The 21,882-nt window shown below is 40.2% G+C and overlaps 1 protein-coding gene and 1 long non-coding RNA gene across 4 annotated transcripts in view; one reads left to right on the top strand and one right to left on the bottom strand.

Annotated features, from left to right (window-relative positions):
• lrfn1 (leucine rich repeat and fibronectin type III domain containing 1) overlaps nt 1-21,441 on the top strand; it is a 137,457-nt gene extending 116,016 nt beyond the window's left edge. For all 3 annotated transcript variants that reach the window (XM_085131745.1, XM_085131744.1, XM_085131743.1), the window contains 2 exons: nt 13,460-14,855; nt 19,509-21,441. In XM_085131745.1, the coding sequence (XP_084987871.1) occupies nt 13,480-14,855; nt 19,509-20,409 (2,277 nt within the window). In that variant the 5' untranslated portion in view covers nt 13,460-13,479 and the 3' untranslated portion in view covers nt 20,410-21,441. The remainder of the gene's footprint in view (nt 1-13,459; nt 14,856-19,508) is intronic.
• On the bottom strand, nt 10,473-19,512 carry LOC146503506 (uncharacterized). The gene is made up of 2 exons (XR_014868874.1): nt 17,247-19,512; nt 10,473-16,293 (listed from the first exon to the last, which is right to left on the bottom strand). It is a non-coding gene; the product is annotated as an uncharacterized LOC146503506 (long non-coding RNA).
• Nucleotides 21,442-21,882: the final 441 nt, after the last annotated feature.

Raw genomic sequence — 21,882 nt, 5'->3', positions numbered from 1 at the left:
ATAACATGTTAAACTGCCCCAGGGGGTGAGCACAAAAAACTCTGAGGTTGTCTATGTGGCAAAGACATAACTGTTTACATTTGAAAATCTAAACTTTACTTGGAAGTCTTTACACAGAGTGTAGCACTGTGTTCATCTCTAGCTTTAGTTAACGGAGAGGACAAATGACTGTTCAGTTTGAGGAATACATAAGAGAAAAGCATTAACATTTCGCTACTTTGTCACACTGCAACCAACCCCAAACAAAGTCAGAAAAGATATGGAGGAGGGAAAGCATGCAAATACACAAATGTGCATATGGCCGTGTGATAGTAGCGCAAAAAGGAGCCGATATATGGAATTCAGGTGTTGGTTGCTTTTGTTTCGTTTCGTTTCTCTGAGTCTCAGCAAACCTATAATGCGACATATTGACTGGTCAGTAGTAAGTGCAGCAATTGTTCACTTAAACTTATTTTCTTGGCACAAAGCCAACAGCAGATAAATCCACATCTTGTGTGAACTGCCACTCTCTGTGTATCGACACTGCAAGGTGTTTTATTTAACACCGACAGGATTAGTGATACCTTCAATATATTTGACAAAAGTTCTGCCTAAACCTGCTTTCCTCTGGCTTTTCTAGGAAGCGTGTCAAACTGAAGATGCGCATTTGTGGGGACACGCAGTCATAGCTGCCTCAGCCGAGGTCTAGCACACACTAATTACAGCCCTGAGTGATTTTGGGACACTGTCCTCTATATCAATTAGAGCTGCATGAATTTCCGATTATTGCGTCCAGTTATTACAGTAGATTTATTCAGGTGGATCCTGTTGGTAATAAATCTCGATTGTTTTTGTTAATTGAATTATACTGTAGTCAGAAAGGGGAATGTACACGGTGGAAATTTACTTAATATTCAACTTGCAAAAGTGATGAATGGGGTCATCTACGCCACGTATCTACTGGAGTCTAATTGAGAAGCAACAAAAATCTCTCTTAGACTTAAAGTGTGAACTGGGCTGCATTGCGCTAATGTTAGCATGCTCACAATTTGCTAATTAACACAAAGAACAAAGCAATGCAGAGGCTAATGGAAATGTCATGCTAAATTTGAAATGAGTTCACTAGGGTCGAATTAAAGCATCTCCAGAGTCATTACAGTCCCTCTAGAAGGTATACTAATGTCTGTAGCGAATTTCATGGTTATTCATCTAATCGTTTTTCAAACATGTCGCTCAAAACCACAAATGTCAAACTTATGGTGTCTCTGTGGGAGGAGTCAAGGAACCAAAATCATTAACATCCCCTGTCCATGAATGTCAGTACAAAACTTCCACCCAGTAGTTGTTGGAATGTTTAAAATTGGGAGAAAGAGGTTCGGATAAAGCCACACACTGAAAATTCCATCCCCCAAAGACCCAAGCTGTGTTGTAAAATGAAGTAGTTTTATCCTTAGTGGCACTCTGTTGTGACAGTGTATGTAAGTTACTTTTGTATTTTAACAATGTTCAGATCTCTCCACATTTGATTTAAGGGAATTTTCTGTGATTCTAGCATGTGTTTAAATGATGGTTTCCATTATTTCATTCGGAAATGGTTCTTTTAGTATAGAACATCCAGCTTCAATATGTGAAATAGCTTATCTAATGATAGATCTGTGCACGGCTACCTTTTTTGCAAAATGAATAGAGTTTATTTCTACCACGAAAGGTTTAAGTTCAGCAATTTGGTACATTTTCTCTGTGGAGTGTAAATCAGCTTTTTGCAAGAGTCTGCTGTGGCAGTAAAGCATATAACAGGCATACATAATACCTTGCAAGGGTACATACAGAGCAGGATCAATGCAGTATAGCAGCCTTGGGAGGAGGATTTCAAATCAAGTGTGGATTCCTCTGCATCACACGAGCACAAAGTGGCATCACAAGGGGCCAATTCAGAGGGTCTGCTCAGCTCTTCTACACAGCAGGAAGAAGGTATGAAGCTTATATGTTAAAGAACAATAAGATAGGAATAAAATCAAGTGCGGGGAACAAACACGCACGAACAAGGAAATAAACCTGTCACCACATGCAGAAAATGCATATCAGAGAGACAGCCTTGCTGGTAGAGCTTTAGTAAATCACCAATGCTTGTCACTGACCCACGTTGGATTTCAAAATAACTAAGCCTAGATATAGAAATCCCATAAGATGGATGTCGTTCAGATTGTCAGTCAGTCCTCTTATTGCTTGCTAGCAGCTTCTGCTTTTATAATGGCATACTTCTCTGTGCTCTTTTTTTTCCTCCACCTTTTTCTTGACAAATATTCTTTACTTTAGAAATCTCTTGGAAGGTGTCAGTGAAACTGCTAACATGGAGAAAAGAGTAACGGCCACTCTGTTTATTGTCAAGCTGTTTGTGGATGTCAGGACATGCTCCTAAAAGAACAGAAACAATTGTAGGCTGAGCCCCTATAGTAACAAGGTGCGTGTATGTTCATATATCTTTTATGTCACTCTGAGTACACCAAACAAAACTAAATTAAAGCACCAAATGTACTATATATGATAACTTACTGACGACATAGTTTGCGTTCATGTACTTGTACTTGGGATTTTAGCTTTCATTTAATACAGTATTTTTTTTTGTATCTTAGTATTGCTGCTTCAAACAGTTCATCATTTCCCTAATCTAAAGCGTGAACAGAAAGCGTGGTTTCTTATCTGGGTGTGAAGATGTGTGAGATCTCTCTCATTACATCTAAAGTAGGCAAGTGGCCATTCTATATCAGAGGGCAATCAGTTGTCGCTGTTTATTCTATTAGTCATGACAGCTAACGGATGCAATCACAGGATTTTTTGCTTTTTATTTTGGGGGTGGGGGGGTGGGGGGGTCCATTTGTACAAAAAAGCATTTCGTACAAATAGTGAATTCACTAGAACAGCACCATATTTAATCATTTCATTATGCATCATGTAGTCAAATAATTGGCGAGTATGTATTTAAGCATTCTGTGAAGAAATCTATTACAGTAAATTGATTGTTTAGTATTTATGTAATGCTTTTCTCTCATTAATGATGATGCACTTTTACAAGCCAGGTTCACCAATTCACCCATGCCATTATTCTGTGCACTTTAAGGTTTTATCTGTCTCGCGCACACATAAACAATGCTGGAGGCATGAGGGATGAATTACATGTCAAGCAGTCATGCAAACTGAAGGAGCTGGTGATCGAACCTCCAGCTTCGATAAATGGATCACCCGCTTCAACTATTGGGTCTGTGAAAGAATATAACCCCGAGCATGTTAATGATTGGTTGCATTCCAGTGAGGAAGGTCCTGCTTTTTTCACCTGCTGGTTCATTATTACAGCCTGTACTTTCTCTACTTTGACTGGTCAAATGTCGAAATATCAAATGTCTGCTGCGGTAAAGGTCTACTTAACTGACATGATCACAGGAACGTGTCACTGGAGATCACTAACCCTTTGGTTGTTTGAGGGATTCTCTAATATAAAGAAATGCTTAACGAGGACTTGGAGATTATTTGTGGATAATCCCAACTTGCAATTAATCAACTATTTTAATCAATCAGTTATTTCAAAACGGTCAAATTAAAAACTGATTTCCATTTCTGAAATGTAAATATGAACATTTTCCCCTTTTGTGCTCTACTCTTTTTTAACAGACTACTGTTAAAAAATTTTGCCAACCTGACAATGATTTTCAGTGTTTACTGCTACACTGAGATTGTCCACAAATTACTTAAGTAGATATTATGTGAAAACATTAATTAAAACCCTAATTAACAATAATTAAAAGGCGTCCCCTCCAATACATTAGATTACTCTTTTCACATGTAAATATAGGCTATTATCATTTTGCAGTCAAAAATAATGGCTCACCAACTTTCATAATTAGTTGTTTTTTGTTTTGCTTTTTAACTTTGAAAGTTTGATATTTTAAAGCATATTTATTATCAATAAAGTATGTTGTAATTACAGGAGCAGCTATTGAGGGTTGATTACATCTCTGAGGGGAGGTATTCAAATTGAAAAGAACAGGTAGCAGGTAAAGGGTAACAATCAATCACCCAAGCGTTCCATCAGTAAGTGGCATCTATGACTATACTTGTTCACTCCTGGTGTAATAATCATGTTTGCTGTCTTGTTTAGGGAGGAGGTTACAATTAGCTCATGAAGCTGCAGTAGCTTGTGCTTCTCAGTTCTTCTTCATTGAAAGTTTTAAATGGGATGTAATTGAGAAAACCGCTTCTGCGTGCAAACGTAATTATAATATGCAAATGCTCCTCCTGTTTGGGACAACACCCACAACTCCCCCCCACCCCCATTGATGAGATGTGACCAGAAATCCCCGGGGCTACGCAGCCTCGGTTTTCGGCGTCCACTGGTGGAGACAGAGCTGGCACCAATGAACTCCGGCTGTCAATAATTATGCCTGCATCCTGACAAGAGTCACACAAGGTCAGCCAGTAGTTCACTGTCTGTATCGTCTAATTGGCATTTACGGTTTCCTGACAAAGTCATGTCCAGGAAATGTCCTTACAATGCACTGTCTCTGGGCAGATGTTTTTCTGAGGTAAGGACACACTAATGCATTGTTTGCATACCGTTGCTTCAATGTCACATTGACGTAAATGCTACAACTAACTACTATTGTTATTGAAATGCACTGCTGCCACAAATACAACCTTAACAGCCGATTTACCCTTTAGGAAATGTTTCAAAATGCTGAAAAATTACAACCATAATTGCCCAGAAACATCGTAAAAAGATTTAAATGGTTTAGTAACAAATTTAATGATGATTAATACAATTTTTTCTTCTCTTTTCGGCTATAAAACATCAGAACATTCTATATAACCAATAGGCAATAGCGTGTTTCTGCAAGATTTAATGTTAGTAGTTAAAACCTACATTATAGTTACAGAGGACGAGTATTATTGGAGCTATACTTGATCAGTATATTAAATTTTCGTGAAACTAGAAGGTGCGTTCACCTCATATGACTGTTCTGTGATTTATTAACAGCTCCGAGTTCTTAAAGCCTGTACCTCTTCCTTCTTGATGTAACGTAACGAGAATTCATGGAAGTCCTTAATTAAAATTTCCAGCTGTGTTGTCGTGGACATACAACATGTGGGTGTGTACAAGCAGGTGAAGAAGCAAACTGTTCCTCCCGTGGCTGCTAAAATTAAGATTCACAGCACAGTTTTCAAGTTTTATGACTTTCTTCAAAGTTGCCAAGATGCACTATGATCCTTGCAGCTGTTTTACTGAATATGTAAACCTGGGTGTAAGCATTAAGCAGGCAGCAGCGGGGACGAGCTACGCAGTCATGAATAGAAGCTGCTGTTTAAGATTCTACCTCATTTCTGCTTCATTTTCACAGCAATCTCTGCACTCTTATTTTTAGCCATTTTTTAAGCAAGCATCTGAATGTTTAAGAAAATGTCACCATTTGGGCTTTAACAGATCTGTGCTGTGAATGTGTGAAGAATTTAGAGCATTTTTAAGAAGCAACAAATTTTATCTGTGGTTCATACAGGGCGACATTTACTCCAGTACTAGCCTGAGCCAGAAAACCAAGCTGAAAATGGCACATTTGTTGATAATCTTTTCTCCTCTTTCTTTATTCCTCTTGAGCACTTACTGCTTTTCGTTGTTGTTGTTGTATGCTTATCTTTGTGTTAATGTGTAAATGCATGGATGTGAAGACATGTAGTTGTGTTTTTGAATGCAGTGTCCTGTAACTGTGCATGGGTGGCTGTGTACTCACGTGTGTGTGCCTGGTGCAGAATTATGCTTGCTTGTAAATGATATATAATGATGGGTGTATTTGTTTAGTGGCAGTTACAGATGTGTGTTATTGTATGCAAGGCTAACTTGCATGTCTGATGTTTACAGCGATACAGTGATTGTTTGCGTGAACACAGAAGATGAAACTAATTATTGTGCATATCTGGCTGAGTTTGTTACTTAGTGTCATGCTATTTTCTTCAGTTAAACGCCAAAATAATTAAGGTAATTATTTTTGATCTAATAAAGATATCTTATAGATTTGATCTTAAAAGACAGCGGTCCCCAACCTTTTTTGCGCCACGGACCGGTTTATGCCCGACAATATTTTCACGGACCGGCCTTTAAGGTGTCGCGGATAAATACAACAAAATAAAACTAGTACCGGTACCGAAAAAAAGAAAATTTATTCATAACACACGTGAAAAGACCCAGGAAAACCGAGTAAACGATAAAAACGATAACAAAATAACGCTGAAAACTGATAAAAACCCTGAAAACTATACATTTCACACCTGAGCCTCAACTCTCGCGGCCCGGTACCAAACGACGCACGGACCGGTACTGGTCCGAGGCCGGGGGGTTGGGGACCGCTGATTATGAGGACCCGAGGGAAGCTCGGAAAGCTAAGCAGAAGTTATTTGGAGAGGAGAGTGACTGCTGTTGGTTGAAAAGAGAGGTAAAAAAAACTTCAGTGGTGTGGAAACATTATGGGTTCGCGGAGTCAGACGTGGATCAAGTAGACATAGTGTGTAAACTTTGCTACAGTGTCGTAGCTGCACCACAGAGCAACACTGCAAAGTTCACTAAACATAGATGTTTACATTTTTCATTTATTTTTTATATTGCAAACATTTGCACTGTTATCAGTATTTTCACACTATTTTATATTATTTTTTGACAATCTTTAAAGTCATTATTCAACACATTGTTATTGTTAAATAAATATCGTCAAATAATCGAGATCTCAATTTCAGTGAAAATAATCGTGATTATCATTTTTGCCATAATCGAGCAGCCCTATGTGGAATGTATTCTGACCTTCTGCTTTATTATCTGGTGTCTTTATTAGTCTGTTAGCTAATAAGAACAAGCTCAATAAGACTGTAAATCTGTCCAATAAGATTTACAGGTCAGCAACAAGACAGTATGACAGCTTCGTGATTCCCAAGTGGTGGGGAAAGCCTTATAGCTCACTTTTGCTACAGTAAGATATGAGTTATTAAGATCAGAACAGAGGTACAGGTACAGCATCTTTCCAAACGTCCCATCCTTGGAGATCATTTATACTTTCAAGTACAGCTCTGTTGAACAAATACATGGCGACAGTGTGTGTAGCTTGTATATTCCGGTGCTTTGATTCTTGGTACATTGCTTTTGTTCTGGAGCACTTCATTGTCAATGCAGGGTTCATGTTAATGTTAGGGTTTTATTTACCTCATGTTTGCTACAAACCCATGTAATTGCTGAAAAAAACAATGAATCCTACAGTATTTAATATGTGGTCAAGAGTGTTTTTAATGGGTGGCTGGACAGGTGGTTAAAACCCTTAACCACTGCTTGTACTGTGTTTGCAGTAGACCAGTTGTCTTAAACCATAAGCCATAAGTGAATGTGAGCACGAATGGTTGTCTCTGTCTATGACTTAGCCCTGCAACAGACTGGCGATCTTTCCAGGATATACCCTGCCTCTCACCCTAAAACAGCTGGGTTAGGCTCCAGCACCCCCTGCGACCCTGAAAAGGATAAGTGGAAGTGAATGGATGGTTGGCTGCTTCTAATATAAATCTAACAACTAAAAATTTGCAGAATTCTTCGTGCAGATCTGAATGTCTGTCTGTGGTTGCTTTAATTCTAATATATTTAATTCTTTAATTTAAAATTCTTTGTGCCGCTGGGTTTTCATGCTGTATTCTCAGTGTGTTTCTGTTTATCTATGCATACATGACCCTGTACTACAAAGCAAGTTCAGCATACCCAGGATATCTTTCCATAATTTGCCTACTCTCGGCCGAACATTGGCACTCAAGCTAAGTCATCACACAGAGGTTGTTATCGATTCAGTGAGTTAACTCAGGGTTTCACGATCTAGGTATGAGCGTGTTCACATGAAAGGGGTGGCAGTGACAGGATATAACCAGCCAGAAACATGAACAAGTCGACTGACAGTAGAGTGACTGCTTTTACAAAGAAAGGTTGAGCTATGATATTATAAAAATATGAAGAGGTTAAACATATAATACAGGCTGAAAGCAACAGAGTTTCGCAGACAAATCAGCGGTGTGAGTGTCTGTAATAGAAAAAGCTTCCTGCAGATGTATAGCATTAGAAGTGCTGCATTAATGTGTATGTGCCATATAAATGTGTGTGTGCTTGAAGCGCTATGGTCGATAAAACTGTAAAAGACCTACTATAGTTATAAAGTCTTGCCTATTTGAAGCCAGGAAGGAAAACCGGCTATACCCGTTCACAGAATTCTAAATATTATAACTCAATCATCAGGACACGAGGGGATCTGATAGATTACGGTTAATTTTCAGTAACATTAATATTTAGACGTACTGATGACCAGATTTTAGTCTTTTAGCTGCAGCCCTGGTGGTGTTTAACAGGCTGAGAGTGGAGAATAAATGCAAAAACATAATTCATATGCACGCTTAGTCTGCATATGAATTTGATAAAAGGTCCAAAATGACACATTAAGGTTTGTAGGGACAATAAAATTATTGTGAAATGGTTTGCAGCCAACAGGAAGAAAAAACATCAAGTGAAAAAGTTACATATGCACATGAAACGGTCACAAGTTTGTTAAATATGCTGCATTTTGCTTATTTTTGAAGGATGGAAACAGTTTCCATAATTATCATTTGATAACTGAATTTAGAAAAAGAATTTAGTGATCAAAAAACTTGATGACTAATCAATTAACTGACAAATCCATTCGACCCCAGCTGCCATCTGCTTTAATGTAGTGCCAGCGGCAAGAGAAAAATCAGCCCACGTGCACTCTGTAGAACCTCAATATGCTTTATTCAAGACAGACAATTAATTGATGTTGTTGCTTCTTCATCCTGCAAATCAGGATGAAGAAGCAACAACCATCACAAACAACATTTCTCACTGCTACACAGGTCACCCACCCCCAGACCCAGAATATATGCTTATACAAGAAGATAAAAGAAACCTAAAAACACTCATCAGTAATTCCGAACTGAAGGTCAGTCATTAGCATCTCCACCGACATGAAAGGCGGTGGTTTGATAATGCTTCTGAATAAACTCATAGTTTAATGAGATCTTTATATACATTGAAATCTGAAGCAGAAAATACCAGAATTAACTGTCAAAACATTACATAAGCATTTTAGGATATAAAATTAAAACCCTTTATCTTCACCTAGAGGAGTCATCAGATTTCCTAATGCTGAAATGCTTTCCCTGGGTAACTGCTGTCACTGCTGGCAACAACACAAGTTGCAAACAAGTCCTTCCTGCTTGAGCGTCATCAACAAAGCAGAATGTAATCTCACACATCCTCGAGCATTAAAGAAAAGTTGGGTTTTTTTATGCCTGTTTTTACCACCCACTCAAACACACCTCTAATACAGATGATTCATCAGTCATTAGTCTCCGTGTGGAGGCCTACTAGGCTGTACTGAATTCTTCGAAACTGGTGTGCACTGTATTTTAAGATGTAAAATTTAACACAGTCACAATTAAAACAAAACTTGTACATTTTATGTAAATTAGAACAAAATTATTTATTGCCTCTGCCAAGGAGGTAATGTTTTTAGTAGCGTGTGTGATTCTCAAGTTTTGAGTGAATTCTGGTATGTAGGGGTGTAGAGTGGGGTCGTGTTAACAATCCAGTCAAATTTGGCTTACATCCACCGAGGTCTTCGGGGGTAACTTAATAATTTATTGGTGAAAAAGTGACAAAAAGCCTCAGAACTAGGCTGTGTGTATTGTGAAAATATTGAAAGCGAAATATAAAGATCTGAAGGTCAAAGTGATAATAAAGCTATTTAGAGATTTCTCACTGACATTGTTTGTATTGGCAACATATAGGCCTATAGGGAATGATATACGGGGGTTCTAAACATCGCATTACCATCAGTGGAAGTCAGAAAAGGTCACATGTTATTCTTTTGGACATTCTAGTCTCTTTGTATTGGCAACATTTATTTCATTATGACTTTAGTATGTATATTACAGTAAGGTTATAATCATTTAATTACATAACATTTTGAATACACAATGTTCCTGTACAAAAAAAACCCAAACTTGTCATTTGATATTTATTACTAAACTTTTTAAGCTATGTTTTTAAAAAAAGAACAAAGAAAAACAATTCATGTATACAAAATACAGCATTTATTCCTTAATAGTAAATACTGCTCAGAGAGTGATCTGCCTTAGCGGAGGTCCAAGCTCTCTGAGTGGTTCCTGTATTCGATATACATTTACATTGTTATTTGTTAGGATCTCCACAATCCTGCCATTTAGACATGTAGTAGCTTAAATTTGTGACCAAGGCAATGAATGTCAAGGCATTTTTTATGGATTTTAGACGATTTCTGGATTTTAGGCGATTTCTGGATTTTAGGCAATGGGAGTGGTCTAATTTTTTCTTTTTTTTTAAAGCGTGTAGTATTTAATGTTGATTATATCTATACTGTGAAGTATATTTTCTTATATTTTCTTTCTTTTTTTAGGGCTATACACTTTTTTGTTAACTGCTTATTCAATTACCCCATTGCTAATCACTGGATGACCTAAGTAGTTTCACAGCTTCATAATTTTAATCTGTGTGTGTGTGTGTGTGTGTGTGTGTGTGTGTGTGTTTCTGCTTATATTATCACATAAAATTCTCCCTTTTTATTGTGTTTGTTTTGGTGTCCAGCAGCCTTATTTTCCTTTACCAATTCAAAGTATAGCCTCTTCAATTTCTTTTTCTTAGTAACACAGCTAGCTAATTCCCTGTGAAAGGTTGTATTGTATCATGGCTGGACATAGCAAATCTAAACTCCGGTTCACCTTGTGCTCTCTGCTGCTGCCTGCATATCGATTTGGTGACCGGCACTTTTATTAAGCAATAAACCAAAGATAGAAATGCGAAGCAGAGCTGCCCTTTTCTTTCAATTTACGTTGCCATTCATACATCTGTTCACATCCCATCCAACCTTCTTAGCGGCAACCATTAAGATCGAAGCCTCGCTTATCGGGCAGCTTAACATCATCTTAATGCAATTCAAAGACCTACATTCTACACCAGAGTTGCCGTGGCAACAAAGTTTTCCCCCTCCCTGAGATGCTGAAAGATCAATAGAGTATCCTCGACGGTGTGGCAGGAAGTGCTCAGACACAGATGGTCCTCTGAGAAACTGTGAGCTTTGTGGCCTAGTTAGCATCTAAATACTAACACAATCAAGCAAGGTCACCACTATATTGAAATTTAACAAACGAGTGTGACAAGCTCCCACATAAGAATTTACATGGCGTTCCCTGTTGTAACCTACTGCAGTTTCAGCTTTCCCCACTGTGCTTAAAAATAGAAAATTTGGAGAATTAATTTAGACGAGGGAGTCGCACAAAAGAACATTACTGTATAAATTCTCTCTTGAAGACTTGTCCACACAGAGTATGTGTTTTTTCTCCAGGAATGCGGTCTAACCTCAGTATAAATGTGACAGATAGCAGAAAATAACTGTGTGCGTGCTGTACTGTCTTAGAATTAGAGGTAACAGCTACGCCTGCAGAGTCGAAGCAACGAGAAAAGGAGGTGTAAACACAAATGGACCAAAGGTCTTGGTTTAGTATCTCACTTAATGTAGTCTAAAGTAGCAGCACAGCTGTCACTGCTGGGTTAATTTGATCAGCAGTTTATCTTTGATAAACTATCCCACTGGTTTGAACTTGTGCTTCAAACAGTTCTACTTCCCTCAGATAATGACATCACACACATCCAGATTTTATGAGTGCTCTGATTGTGCAGCACTTTCTCATAGTTAAAGAGGTGTCGTGTTCGCTGTCAGACGGTTGCCAGCCACCCGGCCAGCAGTGCGTGTCTGTGCACGTGTGTCTGTGTGCGTGTGCAACAGACCGAATAGGAAAAGCAACTGAGAATATCCGCTAGTGTCTGGCCAGTGTGCCACAGGTTGATGTAAAAAGACATCATTGCACGCACAATTTCCTACTCCTATCAGTATTTACATAGAACTATCAGAACATAACTCTCATCAGATCGGGTTTGATCGCTTTTAAGCAAAAGGGAGTGTTTGTGTAAAGCGTAAGGGAAAGCTTGAAAGGTAGAGAAAGAACACTCTGCTTTCTTTTTTTTTTTTTAATGAAATTTGACATGTGGCATTTAAGATATTCTGTGAATTTCACCGCAGGCATTTTGAATCAAATTTAATTTAGCGTTGTTTGTTCTGTTAGCACTAGATGCTTTTGCTTTGGGCACAATGGGGGAACAAAAATCTGTGGTGTTAAGGCCGTCAGCACCACCTCAACGTAGTGGAATGTAGAAAAAGGGACTCTAAAATTAGCTGTGACAAATTGGATAAAGCATCACAAATTGTGAAAAAAGAGACATCACTTGTGTTTAAAATCCACAGCCAGCTTTTTCAGGATGAATTAAGATAATTATGCTGGACCCAATAAAAAGAAACATTGCTGTTGATTGACACACTGGATCTGGCTGGGAAGAAGCGTTTCCCTGTGGGTTTGGAGAGTGCTGGGTTGCAGTAACCCATGTGTCAATCTCTAAACCTTGCTGGGAAAAGGGAGTTGCCATCCCTCTGCTTTAGCATTAAAAGGCTCTCATCAACAGTAAAACACAAGGTATTAGTAGTCAAGATGAATGCCAAAAAGGGTAAAACCACTGGCAATATAACATCAGCACGTAGCTAGTGTGCTCCAGTGGGCTTTTTATGGTTATTACTGCCAAGGACTTCTTTTTACTCCTGTCACCACAGGCGTGTTCTCTCAAAGACTGAAATCAATATTTCTAAATGGGAATCAGAGAATCTGAACATCCTCAAAACCTGGGAATCACTCAATAATGTTTCCATCGGATGAACAATGAAAACAGGCCGCATTTCTACTTTTTCCAGTTTTATTTTTCCTTGCCAAAATTTACATGACAGGTTTCTGTCTAATTTTGTTGTACATCTCAGAGGCATGGCGAGGGCAGAGAGTATGAAAAGGTTACAGAAATCATTGAGTACTTTTGACAAGCGCCCTTTCTACCTTTAATTCTCCTCCCCGATGTGGAATTCAGAGCAAGAAAAACACACAAGCCTTGTTCCGTGATGGACATGTACATGGCATGGTTACCTAATACAGGAAAACTGCCCTGTGATCATTCAGGAAATTATATGGCCCAGTGGTGATGCAGCCTGGTGGCACAAAAAAACCCATTCTGTTATTTCCATTAAAAAGCTCCAGAGACATGGGCTTCTGACAGGGTTGGCGCAGCCTTTCATCATCCCAGGTGCCATTATTTCAGAAAAGCTCCATTTCATTTTGTGATTGATACCTTGCTGGCAGTCTCAACAACCTTGGTCAGACTCTGGGTTTTTTGCAGCAGGCTCTCATAAAGCCTGGTACTATTTATTCATTCAAAGATTTCTGTTTTTTTGACTCTGTTTCCCCTGTTTCCCTTTGTCTATCTCACACACAGGATCTGGAAACCGATCAACAATGGAGCGGCTGGTTCTTTGCATGTTGCTGTCTGCAGCCCTGGTGAAGGGATACAGCTGCCCCGGCCGCTGCATCTGCCAGCACCTCTCCCCTACTCTGACTCTGCTCTGTGCTAAAACCGGTCTGTTGTTCGTGCCCCCCACCATCGATCGCAAGACTGTCGAGCTGCGACTCACTGACAACTTTATCACCATCATCCGCAGGAAAGACTTTTACAACATGACTAGTTTAGTCCACCTCACTTTGTCCCGCAACACCATCAGTCAGATCACACCCCATGCCTTTCTCGGCCTGCGCGCCTTGCGGGCGCTCCACATGGATGGAAACCGTCTCAGTGCTATAAAAAGCGAACACTTTAAAGGCCTCGTCAACCTGCGGCACCTCATCCTCGGAAACAACCAGATCCACCAGGTGGCCCCCACCTCGTTTGATGAGTTTGTTTCCACAATAGAGGACTTGGATCTTTCCAATAACAACCTGCGCACCCTTCCCTGGGAAGCTATAGCCAAAATGACCAACATTAACACCCTCACACTGGACCACAACCTAATTGACCACATTGGAGCAGGGACCTTTACACTGCTCACTAAGCTAGTCCGCCTGGACATGACCTCTAACAGGCTGCAGAAGTTGCCGCCAGACAGCCTGTTCCAGCACGCTCAGGTCCTGTCTGATGCCAAGGACTCCAGCTCGTCTACTCTGACCGTGAGTTTTGGGGGAAACCCCCTGCACTGTAACTGTGAGCTGCTGTGGCTGCGCAGGCTAACAAGAGAGGATGACTTGGAGACTTGTGCCTCCCCAGAGCACCTCATGGACAAATACTTCTGGTCTATTCAAGAGGAGGAGTTTATCTGTGAGCCACCGCTAATCACCAAACATCTTACCAGTAAGCCTTTTGTGATGGAAGGGCAAGGAGTGACTCTTAAATGCAAAGCTGTGGGTGATCCGGAACCAGATATTCACTGGCGGTCACCAGATGGCAAGCTGGTGCATAACAATTCCCGCACGGTCTTGTATGATAATGGCACCCTTGATATTCTCATCACCACTCTGAAGGACAGTGGGTCATTTAATTGCGTGGCATCCAATGCCGCAGGCATCGCTACAGCTGCTGTTGAGATCAACATGATCCCCTTACCCTTGTTTGTTAACAACACAGGCCACATGCGTGAGGACCCTGGACTCTCAGACATCACCACCTCCTCCAAATCTGGCAATGACACCAAGGGCTATGACAAGCAGGACAGAAGGGTGATGGTCACTGAACTGACCTCCTCCTCCGCTGTGATCCGCTGGCCATCTGAGCGCCATATCCCTGGCATCAGAATGTACCAGATTCAGTACAACAGCACGGCAGATGATACTTTGGTGTACAGGTAAGCTATGAAGCCGGGATGGATGAACGAGGGTAGATAGGGATATGAGGAAAGGTGAGACATCTGGATTGACCATCTGCTGAATGACACAGCTGTCCATTATGGGAGATTGACATATCCCAAGGAAGCAAAATGATTAAGTGCGTCCAAAAACAAGCAACTCCTCTAGTGCAGTCAGGAGAGAGAGTTATACATAAATGAAAATTTTACTGTGCCGAAATTGTACAGTACACTTAAGATATTTATATTTTCTGTAATTGCTTGTTACATTATGACAGAGCACTCAAGCAGCTGAACTGCTTATGAGTGCAGCACCCTAAAGGACTAAATAGTCTTTTCAGTATCATTAAAACATAATATGACAACAACAATAACACTGAGGCTAACTATTTCACTGCATGTAACTGTTTGTTTCATTAGCAAGTGTCTGCATTAATTGGTTGCAACACAGAGTGTGATTACATGTGGTTGTCTAATGATAGGCTTGGTTATAGCGGTGGAAGAAGGAGTCAGATCATTTACTTACTGTAAGTTAAAAGTACCAGTACGAGCACTACAAAAATATTTGTTTACAGATGAAAGTCCTCAGGGCTGCCCACAGTAACAACATACATCTGAGGTGTCATGAGAGGATTAATATGCTTTTGCTCAAAACATTGTAAGCAGTTTGGGATTTTATGCTGTTTTTATGAGCCAAAAATGAGAGAAGTCAGCGGTTTATATATTATTCATATCATTATTGACCTCATAGCTGATGTGATAACATGGGATGGGATATTTAGATGTTAGAGAAAGTTGAAATAGAGCTAGTCATACCCCCTGCCTAAACTTTTAGATCCATAAGTCTGTAACAGTGTACCATATTTTAGATACTTAGATGTTTTGTATCTAAAGTGAAAAATAATTAGCTGGTAACTGTAAACAGAATGAAGTGGAGTGTATGAAATATGAAAATGATTTCAAACTTTATTGCATTTGCTTTTGTTGTGTCTTGGTTACATAAAGAACATTGTCAGCGCAGGCAAATTGTTAACAGTGAGTTACATTATAAAGTATAAGATAAATTGCAGCTGCTGCTACAATTATGTCAGTGCCACAGCGCCTGCAACCCATCCATCACCCCAGAATCTACCTGTGGGTTTCAGGGGGATACTTATTTAACACTTCTCAGTTGTATGTGTAAATATTTTGCAGAGTTTGGAGTATAGATGACAAGTGTTAGATATATGATACTGAAATGAAATGTAACTGCTAAAATCTTTTGCAGCTTGTTTGTAGCTGCTGGAACTAGAAGCTTAAGACTTAACTAGCTGAGCAACTCGGAATCGAAATGTGCACATGTAGGTTATGCAGGGTTACCCTTTGTAACTAACCATGTGGTGATGCCATCAAAGCAGTTTTTTTGAAAATGTGAAAAATTCAGCTTTCTGCCAAGTTTCTATTTTGTAGCCAGTGTTGGGGAGTAACGGAATACATGTACCGCCGTTACGTATTTAAAATACAAAATATGAGTAACTGTATTCCGTTACAGTTACCGTTTAAAGAGGTGGTATTTAGAATACAGTTACTTTTTGAAATAAATGGATTACACGGCGGTATTTTCCTGTTTCATATTGTGGCGGGTCAGGCCTGTTTGGGTTTTGTTTGACAGCTACGTTCTGTTGTTCCAGGCGGCAGCGTTACGGTTGCCATGGTTACAGGGTGACGCTCTCTCTCTGCGTGTTTCCTGGGTGAGAGAGCGCCTGTTGTTGTTGTGCTAAGCTAATAGGCAGAATGCTACAGGTATAGCTCTAAAGAATGTAGCATCATAGGCAGTGTAGTCCGTGCTGCAGGGAGAATGGACTGCCATACACGTTATGTGTCTGTGAGCAAGAGGAGGGAGAAAAAGGAAAAGCAAGAGCTGTCATCGAGCAAAAACGGGAGCTGGAAGCATGTAAATATAATAATAACCACTGCAGCCAAGAAGAGTGCCTGACGAGCCCAGTTGTAAGTAAGCTATTAAGACTCGACTGTACACCGTGTTCGTGTTTTCCTCCAAAAACAATAAGTTCTGTTGGAGCAGCCTTTCAACGCCTCTCTCTGTCTCTTGCTAGCAAAGTTGACCCAGACAACAAAGTAAAGCTAGTTTTCGGCTACGAGCCCGACACAGAACCCATAGCCAGAGGTCCCTTTACTACGGTTCGGAGTCGCGGACCTTCAGTAACAGTAATAAATCACAGCAATAGTACATTCATGTAGTTGTAAACAGCATGATAATATATTAAGTAATCCAAAGTATTCAGAATACGTTACTCTCATTGAGTAACGTAACGGAATACGTTACAGAATACATTTTGGGGCATGTATTCTGTATTCTGTAATGGAATACATTTTAAAAGTAACCTTCCCAACACTGTTTGTAGCACAGACAGTTTGTGAGATATTGTGGCCAATTATCATAAATAATGTCAGCAAGATGGCTTTGTGTACAGGGGAGTGATTGCAATGAATGAGTTTGTTTTGGTCTACTCGTTTGAGGTAATTTGAACCCATCCACAAAAAGAAAAATTATGCATAAACTCACAAATCCTCTCTGCCCCCTGTTTTATAAAGAGCTCATGTGAAAGACCAGAAAAAGTATGGAAAGTATGTCTAGCAACAATAGGCGTTTGCAAACAAGATTTTACTAATTACAGAAAAAATATTCTTGATATCTGAAATTGAACATATGGATAATGTTCATGGTCAACAGTTTGGAGTTGTCTGTGAAGGTTCTCAGTCATCCAGGTCATTGTAGTCTAAGGAGCTCGGAAAGATCTCTTCCCATACGCCTTATCGCCCACTCACACCCTGGGCCACATAACCTCAGTAAATCAAACCTTGGCTGATTGTGACCCACACCCATTTTCACACCGTGGCTTGTGTGATTAGGTAGAGCATAGGTGTCAAACTCTGGCCCGCGGGCCATATTTGGCCCGCAGCCTAATTACATTTGGCCCGCAAAGCCATACCAAATTACTATTAGAGCTGACCTACTGGTATTATACAGCTAATGTATATATTGTTTAATATTAAGCTTTGCTAGTTCCATATTCAGTTTTTCAGCAAAACGTGTTTGAGTCCATAAGAAAAGATTCATTCTTATATCTGGAGGAATAAATATATTTCAATAAATATTAACGTTAGCCCGCGACTTTGTTCCAGTTTTGAATTTTGGGCCACTGTGTATTTGAGTTTGACACCCCTGAGATAGAGGATCATAGACGTAGAGGATATAGGGTCCATGACCCTCTTGGGGACACTCCCGTAGGGCTTAAAACCTGGGAACCTCCACCAATTGCTCTTAAAACTGAAGAAGCTTCTCGGATGAGAGGTGAAACATCTTTAAGGAAACCTAGAGAAGTCCAGACACTTTTCTTTCCAAGCTCCTTACACTCAGTTTGGAGTTCTACCTATCTTTTTTTGTAAGGAATCCCAGGACAGAACAGCACTTGAGGAAATCTACCTTATTATCTTCCAACAAAGTGTTTGAAATTTGAAGTAAACTATAAAAATAGTTGTTTGAGAATCACTGTCACTTACAGATGGTCTTGATTTTATTTCAAGCTAGCTTTAGCTTTATTTCAAGCAGCTTCAACTTTACATGGAGAAGTTTTCCACGTTTCAGCATTGTAGCGTTAAGATTTCTTGGGCGATTCATCATTTTTTCAGAATTCTGATAAAATTCCCAAATACCACTAGTTTAAAAAATTAATATAACAAAGTTGCAGCAATTAAAAAGTTTTGCATGGTTACACTGGATGAGCTTACTCTTTAGAATAATGGATAAAAATTACCATTTGCAAACACACTGTTAAAGTATGAGAATCTGAAGTTTCACGTGTTTATTATGCAAAACGTGACACAAATTAACTGAATCTATTTTACTGAAAAGCATCCCAGGATTTATGTATTCACAGAGTAAGTTAATAATAGTGGTTGACTTTCTTGCTTCCTTCCTTTCTTTCTTTTTTTTTTCAAGGTTTTATCAGATATAATGAGTTGCTCTCCTGTATAATTTTCTCATCCCGTTTTAGCATGGAGCTGAGTGTTGTTTTGTCTTTAGGTGGTACATTGATGGTTATCATTTGTAGGTAATAAAGTCTTCCCTTAGGGAAAAGGAACAAGCTTCTAATTATATTAACGCCAATGTTGACCTGAAGACAATGCCTTTCTCCTTCGTACTTAGAGTCGTGTAATCTTACAGTTGCCAACAAACTGTGACCTTAGGTATTCACACATCCGAACTGTCTTCACATCATGCGTCACTTGTCCTCCAGCCTGCAGCTGTTGTGGCATATACTCGAGACAGTGAGCCTCTCCTGCCTTTTTTTATCACCTTCGCTGTCACTTTGTTAGACACAAACCAAATCGAGCAACTTCTTACACCCTTTTTACAATATAATACCACATATGCACTTAGAAGTCGCCTGTATTGAAGTGTGATGTTTTTATGTCTGTCTACCAGAGTGATATTTAAAGTTTGTGGTAATGGCACTGTTACCTTATTCTGATGCAGAACTGACACCTCTGTGTGATTTAATACACCTTGTGCAAATCAGTGCATGTAGGTGTTGTAATTCTTAAGATTACTCCTCCACATCTTCACCACTGCGCTGTTTCTTTTCTCCGCAGAATGATCCCATCTACCAGCAAGAACTTCTTAATCAATGATCTGGCTGCAGGACGGGAATACGACCTTTGTGTGCTGGCGGTTTACGATGACGGCATCACTTCGTTAACAGCTACCCGCGTGGTCGGCTGCGTACAGTTCCACACAGCCAGTGAGGTCAGCCAGTGCCGTTTCATGCACAGCCAGTTCCTGGGAGGCACTATGATCATCATTATTGGTGGTATAATTGTTGCTTCGGTGTTAGTGTTCATCATCATCCTGATGATTCGTTACAAGGCCTACAGCAGCCCGGAGGACAGCAAGACCAAGGTCAGCTGTAGCATGCACTCCCAGACCAATGGAAGCCAGCACCGGCTCCAGCGTTCTGCCTCCAAGCAACCTTCTGACGAAGGCCAGCATGAAGCCCTAGCACCCAAAGAGTGCATGGCACTGGTGCTGAGGGTGGACGGTGAGAAAAAGCAGGATTCAGCAGCCACAACTGCCATACTGGAGGTGGAGCTGCCTCCCATGACTGTAGACAAGATGAAGAGAAGAACCAGCCTGGATGGAGAGCGCTCTGGTCCCCCATCTGACGACACGCAGATGGACAATAGCCTGACAGGCTCCACCATGTCCCTGTGTCTCATAGGCCCCAATGCTGGCACCAAGGAGGCTCCCAGGCTCAAGGACAAGAAGAGTACCCTGGCCAACATGGGGTTGCTCCCTAATGAGCTAGCACGAACTAGGCACAGATTCTCGTTTGACGGCGGGGATTACTCCATTTTTCAGAGTCATAGTTACCCGCGCAGAGCGAGGACGAGGTGGCACAAATCCACCAACCAGCTCAACATGGAGTCCTCGCCGCTCGCCAGCAGGAGAGTTACATTCAGCAGCACTGAGTGGATGCTAGAGAGCACAGTCTGAGTAAAGTAGTGTAGCCAAAAGAAATGGCTCAGCCACATACAAACACACACATGTAAAAACACAAATATGTCTACATGCCATATGACACACTTTCCCAGCACACAGCAAGAGATAAACACAAGCACACATACTGAGACGAGCTTGCGAGTTGCTGGAGAAGAACACGGTCTCGTTCATCCTGCCTCCCCGTCATGCTCCCACAGAAGTCTGTTGGCCATGTCCTTTCTTTATGCAGCAGTGCCTTATTCTAAAAAAAAAAATGTACGAATGGAGGATGCTGCTCACTGTAGTCATAAACCGTCCTCTCTACCACTGCTTTCCAATACTGAGAACGGGAAGCATTGTGTTGGATTTTTAATTTTCTCCTTTTTCTGTGATATGCCAAGGGGGTGTGGCGTTAGGATGTAACTGTTTAATTGTAAAAAAAAAAAAAAAAAAGAAGAAGAAGAAAGAAAAAAAAACTTCATCATAACTGTAAAGTGAACAGCCAGGTATCCTGTTATGTCAATCATGTTTTGGGTTCATAAAATTAAAAAAAAAACCAACAAAAAAAAACAAAACTTTTGCACAGAAGACACGAGATACAAGGACAAGTATCACCACCAGTCTATACAATAATGATTATTAAAAGAGAGCGGAATTTTACAAAGGCTGATTTCTTATGTGTTTGCATAGAGAAGATGGACCTGGAAACCTGCCATGGATTCCTCTCTGACGGTCGGACTGTATGATATTAAAATCGGTATTGTTGCAGATGTGACTGTATATTAATGGGTACTGTATCTGGCTGGTCTGGATAAAAGACAACAAACAAAAAAGACATATATAAGTATATTAAAACATTGGTGTATGTGTACTAACTATGTAAGTAAGTAAGTCATATGTCACATGACTTTTTACAAAGCATTTGGGTGTTGGCTGCAAGTTTTTACATTAAAAACCTGTGTCATCACACCTCTCCCTATTTAGTATGTCAAGGTTTGGACCATCTACTCCCTCACGAAGGGTATTAAATTTTTTTGTGTGGGTTAACTGTAGTGGCGTTTCCTTCTTGTGCTGCAGCAGTAGAAGGGTGCGCGCGCGCGCGTGTGTGTGCGTGAGTCTGCGTGCGTGTGCGTGTCTGTCCACTGCAGGAAGGGACACACAAATTCAGAAGATAAATATTTGATTTCTCTGTGCTATTTATAAGGCTTCTGTGAAAGCTCCTCTATGACCACTGAGCAGAGTGGTAGTGGGACGAGGAGGGGACACGATAACTGGACGTGGTGCTGAATTCAAATGCAGCCAGCTGTTATTATCAAGGGTGTAAGATCTGAGGCGTGCCACTAGGGGGAGACAAAGCTCTGCAAGGTTCCTAATTAATTGCATACTGCAGTGAGGATATATTAATAACCATTTGAACATGGCCTGTGTAGAATCCTGTTTTTAAACATATATAATAAACAACAGGAGGGGAATTTACTTTCAAACATG

This window comes from Neolamprologus multifasciatus, chromosome 14 (assembly GCF_963576455.1).
Source record: "Neolamprologus multifasciatus chromosome 14, fNeoMul1.2, whole genome shotgun sequence".
NCBI classification, from domain to species: Eukaryota; Metazoa; Chordata; class Actinopteri; order Cichliformes; family Cichlidae; genus Neolamprologus; species Neolamprologus multifasciatus.
The sequence above is the reverse complement of the archived record's forward strand: the minus strand, read 5'-3'. Positions and strand labels throughout refer to the sequence as shown.